Below are 12,896 nucleotides of genomic sequence, written 5' to 3' on the forward strand. Positions count from 1 at the left end.
GGCAAATGTAGATTAATTTCTTGCCAAAGGACGTTAGTGCTGTGGCATGGATTCGAACCTCATACCTTGTCGTTCACAGTCGGACAGTCCTGAGACCTTTCCTATTTCCTATATATATATTTTTTTTTTGGTCCCAAAATTTGAAAATTTGCCGTAAGGGGTAAGGTCACCCATTAGCATAACTTTTTTATTTTTTGCTTATTTTTAATTATGATTAAAAAACAAATAAAAACAACAAGGGGGTAGGGGTGGGGGGGGGGGGGGGGGGGGGGTTCGTCCAAAATACACACATACAAAGTACCAAGGGGGGGGGGGGGGGGGTTCAACTTCAACCCCCTGTGTACGCGCCTGGTCATATATATATATATATATATATATATATATATATATGAGAGTAAAAAGTAAGATCTTTAACTTCAAAATGATGTGGGTCATTATTTAGTTAACCTGTCATACAATAGTTTTAAGAGCCTTTTAAAGATGAAAATGTATTTTAGCCATATATTTTCTGCATTGTGCTGATAAGCCTTCCCATATGCCGGTTTGCGCCCTAAATTGAGTCTAACAATAAGACACAGACAAGTTGCTTAGGCATGTGAAATATATGAGGGAAAAGAGTAAGATTTCACCTTTAAAATGGTGATGGACATTATTTAGTTTAGATTTCAAAATAGTTTGAAAAAAAAAACATTCAAATCTAATTTCTCACTCTGACTGCAGCAGCCGTTATCGTCAGCCGAGACGCGGACAAATTTCTTTTTCCTTTTCGATTGTACGATTTGGAGACACTATAGCCTCAATTATTGGTGACTATCCTCCTCCGTTGGTCGATCGCCAGTACAGTTTTAACGAGCGGAGCTACAGTATATCCTCTCACCATTAGACCTACAGTGCAGTATACACGTACCCTCCGTCATGGCGGAAAAGGCAGAAGAGGCAGCTTCTCAAAATATATTGTGTCCTTTGTGCCTGGACGTGTTTGATAATGCTTCCATGTTGATATGTGGACATACGTTCTGCAAGCAGTGTTTAGAGAGGTATGATGCCGCCCATCGAGACCTAGATCACATGGTGTGTCCTCTCTGCAGGAAAGTCACCAAGTTGGATAAAAGTCGAGTCGCTGGTCTACCCACAAACTTCACCGTCAATGGCTTGGTAGACGAGTATCACAGTTCACAAGGTGGGATAAATGCCGTTCTGGAGGATCGACCGAAGTGCACTGCTTGTGAGCTCCAGGAAGATGCTGAATCCTTCTGCTACGAGTGTGGCAATTACATGTGCGCCAAGTGTGATCATTGTCATAGTCATCTGACATCGTTCTTCAAGGGACATCAGGTTGTGTCCATGAAAGACGTCGTGGAAGGAACTGCCAGTATCGGGCAAGTCACAGACAAGTGTTTGGTGCACAAACATGAAAACAAGGATCTTTTCTGCGAAGATTGCAAAGTATACTTATGTCTGAAGTGCATGATCGTTAATCATCGGGATCACAATATAAAAAATCAGGCTGACTTTGAGAGGGAGATTCAGCAGAAAGTGGATGACTTCACCAAGCGCAGTAACGACAGAAAAAATGAGTTCGAGAAGCATATCCAGGACATTGAATGCAAACGCCAAGAGATCTTCACCACTATCCAAAAGCTGCAAGGTAACATAAGAGAGGCATTTATGGGAAAACTTGAAAAACTGAAAGAGAATGAGCGGTTGCTTATAACAGAAACACAGCTACTGCAAGAGAATTGTGACAAAGAACTGGATGCCTTGAAGTCTGGTCATCGACAGAAGATCAAGGCTATTTCAAGCTCTGTGAGCCTTGTGGCCAATGGAAGGTTGAGACATTTAGAGAAAGACAGTCTGACAGCACACTCGTTAATCTCCAATGAACTAGAAGGTCTCTTGGAGGAAGCTATCGATGAGGATTCTGTAACCGACTTAATGACACGCACCTCCACAACACTGTTCATACCGGCAGGAGATACGCTTCTTGATCTTGGTCGTGTGTCAATCCCTTGTATGGCAATAGGAAAAATGGTGGACCTACTATATCCAATGAGTGGCATAACACGACTATCTGAGGATTCGATTCTCGTTGGATATGGAAGTAGTAGGTATGATGCTGATAAAGTGGAAATAAATGGAAGCGTTCGAAGATGTACACAAAGGAGTGTAAGGCTCTATGACGTCACCCATCAAAGCAATTCAACAATAGTGTTATCAAGAGATCAAAGGAAAATACGTTTCTACAGTGCTAAAGACTGGTCGTTGACATCAGAAAAAACAATCTCAAATGATACAGGATCTTCATACCCATTTATAAGTGTTAGCTCTGAGAATGAAATCATAGCGGCAAACAAGAATGATCGGATTCATATCTTTGATCCTACTGGAAGCACGAGAAAGCACTCAATTGCAACAATGGAAACACCAATGCAAGCGCTTGCAACCAAGTCAGGTGTGATCATCTCAAGTTCTTGCTACAATACCCCCAGCAGAGTACGAGTCTATGACAGAGATGGGAAATCGGGTGATCCTATATCAGCCGAAGAGGGTGAACATCTCTACCCAGCAGTAGATGGTGAAGACAGGGTGTTCATTGCGAGTGTCAATAAGCCAGCTGGTAGAATACAAATTACTCTCTACCGACCCGAATGTTTGATGCTCAAGAATGTGATGGAGTTCGAGGAGCTTGAACTAACGCTAAATAGCACATGGTGTTACCTAGTTTCTGTATCCCGAAATACACTTGCATTTGTTTGTGGTACAAAAGTGTATTTCCTTACTATTCCACCTGGAATAGTTCCTTTAGCTGCAGAATAACCAGAAACCAAAAGCCAGAGTTGTCTGTAAGGGTTTTTTCACATGATAACAGTACTCATGGCGTCTGATAGTGTTATAACCCCCAAGATAGTTAAGATATACATGTAGACACGTGTTACATACATGTACATATTAAGTTTTTGTGTACTGGATTAGTTCTCGTCAGTACAAGAAAATATATTTCTATTCAATGATTTAAAGGTCGAGGTCAATGTTGCGATTTCAAGTAGTTTACAAAGATCTGTTCTGTATCTCCCCTCAAATGGCGCAATTGAAAATACATTAAAGCAGAAGTAGCAATGTCGGTAAAATACCCTGCCTTCATTTGAATATCCCTAAAATGGACACTAAACAAATTAAAAGCTGTTCGTTATCTTAAATAATCTCAATTCAATATTAATGACATGTTCAGTCAGTTAATGAAAGTTATGATAGTCGATGGGTATACTCCATACTATCAGTATACCACACAATTATGTGCATGCATTATTTGAAAACCATTTTTTGTTTGTATATTGGTTGAGTTCTTTATTTATTACGTGCATATATTTGATAACTGTACATAATTGTTCAACGTTAGTAAAAACCAAAAATACTTTTCTTTTATTCAATGATTGTTATTAATGATTGATTTGTCATAAATTACTTTGGTTATTGAACGAGATCAACCTTGGATATAACTTTGTCTATTCTTTGTCTCTGTTGACCCAAATGTGTAGTTGTTTGAAAATTGAACATCTTTTGAAAATTTTGATAAGTGAAATAAAATAAATGAATGAATGGAAATAACATACCATACACACAGACTGCAACTCTTGTTAAATACGCTTCCAAATTCTGCAGTGATTTTCACCGCTACTCGTTATTTGTTTGTGAATATACTTTCAGCGTCTACAGTATGAGATTTGAAATTTTCTTATGTTCAGAGGTAAAGATGGAAAGAGATAATATCTATTGTCTTATTAGAGTTGAGATGTATTTCGTTAAACATCATGAACTGTATCTATTCATATTTTAAGTAATAACCGCATCATAGAAACATAACATGGGTAAGCTATTTGATACTTCTGAGCAGTAGCAAGCAATTCAATTTATATTTTTCTTTGTTTCTTGTCATTTCTCGTACTTTCAGAGTTTCAGATAATATGTAAATAATGTACATTGTATGATTCAAGAGTATACTAACCAAAATAATACAGGAAAAGGAGTTGGTCCTATTCAACAAATAGTCTGTGATGGATGCCTTAAATAGCAGCTGCGTTTTGTAAATCCATGTAGGCCTACTATACGTTATAATTATTATTTTGTCTTCCAAATTCTATTCTGCAGTGGTTTTCTAATTTGGTGTCTTCATCATTGATGGTTGTGTACATTGCATTTTAAAAGAATGGAATTGACTGTAGTCAACTTGAACTTAATTTGTAACTCCAATTTACTGCTTTGGGAAGTTAATTTTTTTACAAACAAACCTCTCATATTTATTAGACTGTTTGGAAGCAAGGAAAGATAACCAAAGATAAGTCTTAATCATAATTCTGTAGAGCTATAATTATTTTGAAATATTATGTATAAACTTGATTTGTTTTCTTCACAAGATGATGTCGACATGATTGAAGAGCTTTATAAAGCCATTGTTCGGTTGAACTTGTGTGTTAATGAAGGGCCAAATGTTTAAAGGTCAATTGCAGATTCGCAGATAATTACACTGTTCACATAGTCTGTTAAAGGTGGTTCGAGTTGATTTTATCATATGTAATAAAGTAATAAATCAGAGGACAGGACGGGAGAACAGGTTTGAATCTGTTCAATAAGGATCAAAGTTTGTTATTCAAAGATCAACAAGTTTACATTATGATAATTCAATTTTGTGCCTGCTTGTGTTAAAATTAGTTTATTTTTTAGTAGCGATGGGAAAGGATTGTGGGGCAACAATAAGAAAGGAATATGAGAGAGAGGAAGATGATTATGGTGAGAGAAAGAGAGAGAGAGAGGGGGGGGGGAGGAGTTGGGGGTGAGTTCAATGAAAATAATAGTAGATCTTTAATAGGAAAAGAAAGAGAGAGGGTGGAGATAAGTGAGAGGAAACGATAGGCCTTTACTAGAGGAAAACTAAGTGTGTGAGAAAGAGAGAGGAAATAGGTCTATAAGAGGAGGTTGAAGGGCATGCATGCGTGTGTGTGTGTGTGAGAGAGAGAGTAGGGTAGAGAGAGAGAGAGAGAGAGAATATTCTGCATCTTTTTTTCTTTTTTTACCTTTTTTTTAGTGCACAGTTACCAAAACCTAAACAGAATGATTTTTAAAATTATCATTGTTGCACCATTTCCCATTAGTGGCGTACGTAGCCTGGGCTCAGTCATGGGGGGGGGGGGGGGGCAAAAGTCTTAAGTCTACTAGCTTAGCTTTTCTTTTCGCTTTTAAATCACGGCTTCCTTCAAAGAGAGGAAAGAAGAGTCCACTAGCAAACTCCAAAGCCACTGTGCAATGTTCGTCGGGTGAAGGAAGGGGGTGATTTCGAGCACATTTTAGGCTTTTTTTTTACCTGCTTCCTCATGCAGGGGTATGGGTGCAAAAAACACCCTGCCAGTTAAGGCTAGATGATATCAATATCATTTTGTCATTATCTAACAACATGTTAGCCAGACTCGTCAGTTTCAGATGCACGAGCGTATATTTAACATATATTTTATTCACGCTCGCAAGATGACTATTGTATTGAAATACAATTATTTGTATAGTGTAGGGCAAAGTTTAAAGTTCGTGGGGAAAACCCAGACACCATAGTTAGAATGTGGGATATTAATACAGGGTGTATAAACAAAAAGTACTCACTTTGAAAGTATCGTCCAAAATTTTAATTTCATGATATCTCTATTTTGTTCTCTTACAATAACGGGAGAAGGTCTTCAATCGGATATCACTAAAAATTGTTGACAATTTTAGCTTACGGTCGAGAGAGAAATGGCTAATTTCGAGGAAAAAAAATGGATAAAATGTGTTTTTCCCCAAATGTTTCAGCCTTGGATAAGGTTATTACAGAACAAAATTAATCAGGCAGTTATCGCATAAGTTCTGTTAAATATTTATTGATTTGAACTATCATTTAATCTTAATATAGCTGTGCATACACCTACAGTTTGTAGTAGCGTACTCAAAAATGATAAAAGAGAGGGGAGGTATATAAACTCGATCCCAAGACAGGAATTCAGTAAATGTATCTTGGCAGCCCCTTTCTTGTAGGCCTACCCCATAGCAAGTTTCACTGTCTTTCGTGGCCCTTCAAGAAGAAGCTATACTATTAAAGCTTCACCCAATGCTAGATACGCCACTGCCAAATCACCACCACCTCTATCATTGTAGATAATGTCTTTCCAGCTCTGATTCATGCGCATTTTGATCAGTAGCCTTTTTGTCTCGACATTGTTGGAATGATTAAATACACTGTTGCTCATAAAGTTGGAATATTTTTCTTTTACCCCAATTTATGGAATTATTTTGACAATGATTTATTCCTAATAGATCTAGATAATAGTATAAATTCTGAGATTTTATTGAATAATAATTTGCCAGTGTTTGTTTTGCATGACTGCTAAAGCATGTGTATGCTAATATGCTTATCATAGAGGACCTTCGCCCTTAAGTCATAAATGACAGTAATGAGGAGTAATGCCCCACAAAAGGGCACTAATATACCACATCGACACGGTTTTGATTCTGGGGCCTCACAGTTATGAGGCCCTTGCTTTGCCACTTAACCATGACTGTACGCAGCGGGGGCTAGGGTAGGGGCCAGTTCCCACAAATAAAAAAAAAGCAAAGAAAAAGCAATAAATTATCAATAATTCATTGCATTTACCCCGGTCCCCAACATAAAAAAATCCTCTGTACGGCCATGCATTGTATCTCGAGGCATGGGCACACAGAAAATGTCTTTCTGTTTGGAAACGGGAGAAAATGCTATGATTTATGGATAATTTATTGCATTTCTTTTTTCTTTTTTTGTATTTTTGGACGGGGAGGGGGGCGGGAAGTGAACGTTCCTTATTTTGAACCCCCCCCCCTCCACTTGAGCGACAAAACATGAATTACATCTTTTCCTCTTTTTTTGGGGGGGGGGGGCCGGGGGTGGGGGCATTTTCATTTTTTTTGCGGGGGGGGGGGCGGGACCGTGGGCCCCCTGTTGATACGCTCCTGCGTGTGTGTGTGGGGATGGGGGGGGGGGGGGTTAGAGGTTCATGATCGACTGCAGATGTAAGGTCAAAGATCAACTGATGGTTCAAATTAATTATTGATAACTGTAATTGATTTCTGACATGAATTAGCTAATTCAATCCAATTCAAATATGAACATTTTTTTCACAGACCATAATTTGTTGCGAATTGTTCGAAACTATCCACTGTTCTCTCAAGCGTAAACTGTCGTCAACAGTTTTAGTGTCATCCGATTGAATAAACCCTCACCCATAATTTCTCATAAAGAAAAAATAATGCAGACAACTAAAATTTTCGAAGATATTTAAAAAGTGTGTATTTTTCTGGTACACACTGTACTTTATAGCGATTCCACTCCACGCCAGTGCATACAATTGTCTCTTTTTTCTTCACGCGTCTGCGCCATTTTATACGTGTATACTTTTGAAGGTGTACATGCATTCTTTTAAATATATAAGGACATCCGAAGGCCTGCGTTTGAATTGCCATTGAGAGTACACAAGCATCAACATCTGTCAAGACATATGCCCTGTTCCGTATAGTGTGAAATTAAACTGTGCACAAGTTTGACATACATTTGAAATATCAAAACTTTGATTTAGCAGTTTGGACAATTTTCCTCGTTCATTTGATATGGGCGGATCCATTCAATAACACACACTGTCGACTGCAGGTGGCTGGTACTGGTTGCGTGTTTTGGATTTGGCCGAACCATTAGACCTACGCGTACGATGGTGGAAATACATTGCGTCATGGCGGAAAAGGCAGAAGAGGCAGCTTCTCAAAATATATTGTGTCCTTTGTGCCTGGACGTGTTTGATAATGCTTCCATGTTGATATGTGGACATACGTTCTGCAAGCAGTGTTTAGAGAGGTATGATGCCGCCCATCAAGATCTTGATCACATGGTGTGTCCTCTCTGCAGGAAAGTCACCAAGTTGGATGAAAGTCGAGTCACTGGTCTACCCACAAACTTCACCGTCAAGGGCTTGGTAGACGAGTACCACGGCTCACATGGTGGGATAAATGCTGTTCTGGAGGGTCAGCCGAAGTGCACTGCTTGTGAGCGCCAGGGAGATGCTGTATCCTTCTGCTACGAGTGTGGCAATTACATGTGCGCCAATTGTGACCATGGTCATAGTCATCTGACATCGTTCTTCAAGGGTCATCAGGTTGTGTCCATGAAAGACGTCGTGGAAGGAACTGCACATATCGGGCAAGTCACAGACAAGTGTTTGGTGCACAAGCCCGGCAAAAAGGAACTTTTCTGCGAAGATTGCAAAGTATATATATGTCTGATGTGCACCGTCCTTAATCATCGTGATCACAAAATCAAACATCAGGCCGACCTCGAGAAAGAGATACGGCAGAAAGTGGATGACATCATCAAGCGCAGTAACGACCGAAAAAATGAGTTTGAGAAACATATCCAGGACATTGAATCCAAACGCAAAGAAATCGACACCGCTATCCAAAAGCTGCAAGGTAACATAAAAGAGGCGTTTACGGAAAAACTAGACAAACTGAAAGAGAATGAACGAATGCTTATCACAGAAACACAGCTACTGCGAGAGAATTGTGGCAAAGAACTGGATGCCATGAAGTCTGGTCATCGACAGAAGATCAAGGCTATTTCAAGCTGTGTGAGCCTCGTGGCCAAAGGAAGGTTGAGACATTTAGAGAAAGACAGTCTGACAGCACACTCATTAATCTCAAACGACCTGAAAGGTCTCTTGGAGGAAGCTATTGATGAGGCATCTGTAACCGACTTAATGAAACGTACTTCCAAGACGCTGTTTATACCGGCAGGAGATACACTACTTGATCTTGGTCGTATTTCAAGTCCTCGTATGGCAATAGGAAAAGTGGTTGACCTACCATATCCAATGAGTGGCATAACACGACTATCTGATGATTCGATTCTTGTTGGATATGGTAAAAGCAGGTGCGATGCTGATAAAGTGGAAAACAATGGAAACGTGCAAAGCTGTCGACAAAATAGTTTCCATTTTTACGATATCGCCATTCAAAGCATTTCACAGATTTTGGCACCTTTAAATCGGGGACGATTAAGTTTTTTCAGTGCTAAAGACTGGTCGAGGAGATCAGACAAGGCATTCTCAAATGATACAGGATATTCATACCCATATTTAACTGTTAGCTCTGAGAATGAAATCATAGCGGCGAACAGAAATGATCGAATTCATATCCTTGATCCTACTGTAAGCAGGATAAAGCATTCGATTACAACAGTGGACAAAGCAAACCAAGCCCTTGCAACCAAGTCGGGCGTGATCGTCTCAAGTTCTTGTTCCAATACTCCCAGCGTAGTACGACTCTATGACAGAGATGGGAAATCTGGTGATCCTATAGCAGCCAAAGAGGGGGAATATCTGTATCCAGCAGTAGATGAGGAAAACAGGGTGTTCATTGCGAGTGTCAATAAGCCAGCTGGTAGAATACAAATCACCCTCTACCTTCCTGAAGGTTTGAAGCTCAAGAAAGTGGTAGAATTCGAGGAGCTTGAACTAACACTGAATAGTGCTTGGTGTTACCTAGTTTCTCTATCCCGTAATAAACTTGCATTCGCTTGTGATACAAAGGTGTATTTCCTTACTTTTTCACCTGGAATAGTTCCTGTTGCTGCAGAATAACCAGAGACGAAAAGTCTGAGTTGTTTTTAAGTTTGTTTCCCCACTTGATAACAGTTCTCATGTCATCTGAAAGTATTATTTTCCCTCTAGATGCTAGGTATAATATACACGTGTAACACATTAGTACAAAATATTAAATGTGTGACCATTATGTTGGTGTTTATTAGATTAGTCCTGTAAGTACAAGAAAATATATTTATATTCAACAATTTAAAGGTCATTGCAATTTCAATTAGTTTACATCTGTTCTGTATCCCCCCAAAGATTGCGTAAAATACCCCGCCTTCATAATGATATCCCTAAAATGGACACTCGACAAGTTCAAAGCTGTTCGATATCAAAAATAATCATGTCAAATCTTATGAATGTAATAGTAGTCAATGGTTCATGTGTACATGTGCTCCATAGAATGTACTACCAGTATACTACACAATTCTGTGCATGTCATTACTTGGAAACCATTTGTTGTTTGTGTAAGTTTGAGTAATTGAGTTATATGATTATTTCCTGTATATTTTTGATAATTACACAATCGTTCAACGTTAAAACAAACCAATTTGTTTCCCCTCTATTCAATGATTGTTATTAATGATTGATTTGTCATAAATTACCTTGGAAATTGAACGAGGTCGACCTTGGCTACCTTTTACTATTTGTTGGCTCTGTCTATTGACCCAAATGTCTTTAGTAGTTGTTAGTTGTTACAGAGAAATTCAACAAGTAGTTTGTGATGCGTGTGATGCCTTGATGTTTTGTTCAGCAGCTGCGTTTTGTAAATCCATGTACTATTATACACTGCAGTTATTGTTTTGCAGTTGTCCAAATTCTATTCTGTGTATTTTCATTGATGGTTGTGTACATTGCATTTTAAAAGAATGGAATGGACTGTAGTCAATTTGAACTTATTTTGTAACCTCAATTTACTGCTTCGGGAAGCTCACTTTTAAAAACAGACCAAGGAAAGATAATCATGCACTCCCAATCATAATTTTGTAGAGCTGCAATTATTTGTAAATAATATGCATAAACCTACTCTGGTCTCTTCAAAAGATGATGTTGACATGATTGAACACCTTTACATGTATTAGCCAGTGTTGGGTTGAACTTGAGTGGTAATGAGGGCCAAGTGTTTAAAGGTTAATGGGAGATTCGCAGATACATGTACATGTAGGATAAAACTGTCGGTTTGAGTTGATTTCAAATCATAGGATAGGAAGGGAGAATCCGTTCCTGTATGTTCAATTGCAATCAAAGTATGTTATTAAATGATCAACAAGCATACACTATAATAAGTAAATGTTGTGGCCGCTTGCGTAAATGTTAGTCCATTTTCTTCACTTACAAATAGTTAATGTTAGAAGATTCGTTTGTATACAAGTGTTCATATACCCCCCCCCCCCCATCCAAAACAAACAGATAGAGAGAGAGAGAGAGGGGGGGGGGGTGGTGAGAGAAATAGTTTCATAGTAAGATAATGAGAGAGAATGATGAGTACACTGACAAGAGCGTCACAGAGAGAACGACAGAGAGAGTGAGAAAGGGAGAGAGAGAGGGGGGGGGGGTGAGTAAAAGGTAATAGTAGGCCTACCGGTGGAAGATGATAATACGTGTGTGTGAGAGTAAAAAAAAAAAGGGGGGGGGGTGAGTTACAGGAATTACTAGAGGAGGATGATGTGTGTGAGAAAGAGAGATGACTGAAGATGATGATGAGAGAGAGGGGGGGGGGGGGGGGGGGGGGGAGGAGGATAGGAAACGCGTGAGGGCCGACGCGACGTGGCCTCTCGCCCGAAAATATGCTATCCCGATCCGAAATGTCTTGAGCGAGCGAAACAATAGTATGGATGAATTAAGTCATCAATATACACTAGATTTAAAAAAAAATTATATTCGGTCATCTCGTTGCCTAAAATCATCCTGATGTATCAATTTTGCAAGAAGTGAAGCGAACGATAAGAAAGGTCTCTTTGTTGTGGTATAAATTTCATTTCGATAAAAAAAATAAAAATAAGTAAGGTTATATTTGGGCGCCATGCTTCGAATCATGACGACAACCGGTCAGCCAGGTGCCCGAATATCGTCATATCATCATATGGGGATATTCATGGACTGAAACTATCCCGTTTTTTAAATTTTCGAGCATCGAAGCGAGTGAAGAAAAAGACATAGGCCTATACTATTTATAAAATGTTATTTCTTCAGCAAAATAGCCAAAGTGATATATTTTGAGGCACTGCCGGTTTCTTTAAATGTCCGAGGTTTACAGACCTTTAAATTGCTTTTTTTAAACGTTTGACCTCGTATCTCAGCTCAGTAAAACGTGTGGTCAATTTCTGCAGTCTGGACCCCGTCTTACAAAGAGGCGGTTGGTCCAAATCAATTGCAAGTTTGCAATCTCCTATATCTTTCGTACATATTTGCGATTGATATCAACTCAGGGCCCTGTGGATGCGTCTTATTTGTGGTTGGCAACAGATGGCGCTATTACCAAAGTAGTCATATGAGCAGTTGAGTTGGCAGAAAGGGGCGGAACGAACTTTCTGAACACGATATATCTCTAATCACCTCTTCTTCCAGTCATAGACAATCGACCACCCTGTCAAAATTCCACCATACACCCCTCACCTTGACGTCATAATGTACTGTACTTAGGAGCACTCTTATCCCTCACCCCATCTCTCTCTCTCTCTTTCTCTTTCTCTTTCTCCTCTCTTTCTCTCTTCTCTCTGTTTCTTCCTGGAGAGTCTAAAAGTGAAAATGAAAATAATTTACGCATCACGGTCGTGTACGCAACATACAAAGCAATTGCACAAAATGTTATTTGATAAGATTTATTTAATAAAATAGTTGTCTTCATCATATTTTCATTGCTGGGACATTACTCTCTAAAATACAAAAAAATAAAATAAAAGATGGAGTTAAAGAAAAAGAATGGGCAGTCACTTTCTTTTCCAGAAACCAGGCAGAAGAAAACAAAAACTAAAACAACTAATTTTAACGAAGAACCTTTATTTTACTTTCAAACATGAACAATTATTTTGGCATATCGTATATGTAAGCCAAAACTTGGATATTAAAAAAAAAGTGAATACCAAATGCCTCGATTACATTTAAAGCAAAAGAAGGGTCGCACATGTAAATTATCGTTAAGAATTTTAAAGGAATAGGCTTAATAATGATAACAATGCGGAAAATAAAATCCCCTACAGAAACTAGTCT

At 38.8% G+C, this 12,896-nt stretch overlaps 2 protein-coding genes across 2 annotated transcripts; both read left to right on the forward strand.

The window, feature by feature from the left end:
• The first annotated feature begins 869 nt into the window (after positions 1-869).
• LOC115923656 lies at positions 870-4,675 on the forward strand. Its single transcript, XM_030984790.1, has one exon. The coding sequence runs from the start codon at positions 916-918 to the stop codon at positions 2,815-2,817; it is 1,902 nt and encodes a 633-aa protein (XP_030840650.1). The 5' UTR covers positions 870-915; the 3' UTR covers positions 2,818-4,675.
• A 2,761-nt stretch (positions 4,676-7,436) lies between these two features.
• On the forward strand, positions 7,437-10,972 carry LOC115923657 (E3 ubiquitin-protein ligase TRIM71-like). The gene has a single exon (XM_030984791.1). It carries the CDS (start codon positions 7,758-7,760, stop codon positions 9,678-9,680), a length of 1,923 nt encoding a protein of 640 aa, XP_030840651.1. The 5' UTR covers positions 7,437-7,757; the 3' UTR covers positions 9,681-10,972.
• Positions 10,973-12,896: the final 1,924 nt, after the last annotated feature.

This window comes from Strongylocentrotus purpuratus, unplaced genomic scaffold (genome assembly GCF_000002235.5).
Source record: "Strongylocentrotus purpuratus isolate Spur 01 unplaced genomic scaffold, Spur_5.0 spur5_scaffold_14, whole genome shotgun sequence".
In the NCBI taxonomy this organism is placed as follows: Eukaryota; Metazoa; Echinodermata; class Echinoidea; order Camarodonta; family Strongylocentrotidae; genus Strongylocentrotus; species Strongylocentrotus purpuratus.

Excerpts from the sequence above, each read along its gene's own strand:
- LOC115923656 (XM_030984790.1), top strand. The coding sequence starts at position 916 with ATGGCGGAAAAGGCAGAAGAGGCAGCTTCTCAAAATATATTGTGTCCT.
- LOC115923657 (XM_030984791.1), top strand. The coding sequence starts at position 7,758 with ATGGTGGAAATACATTGCGTCATGGCGGAAAAGGCAGAAGAGGCAGCT.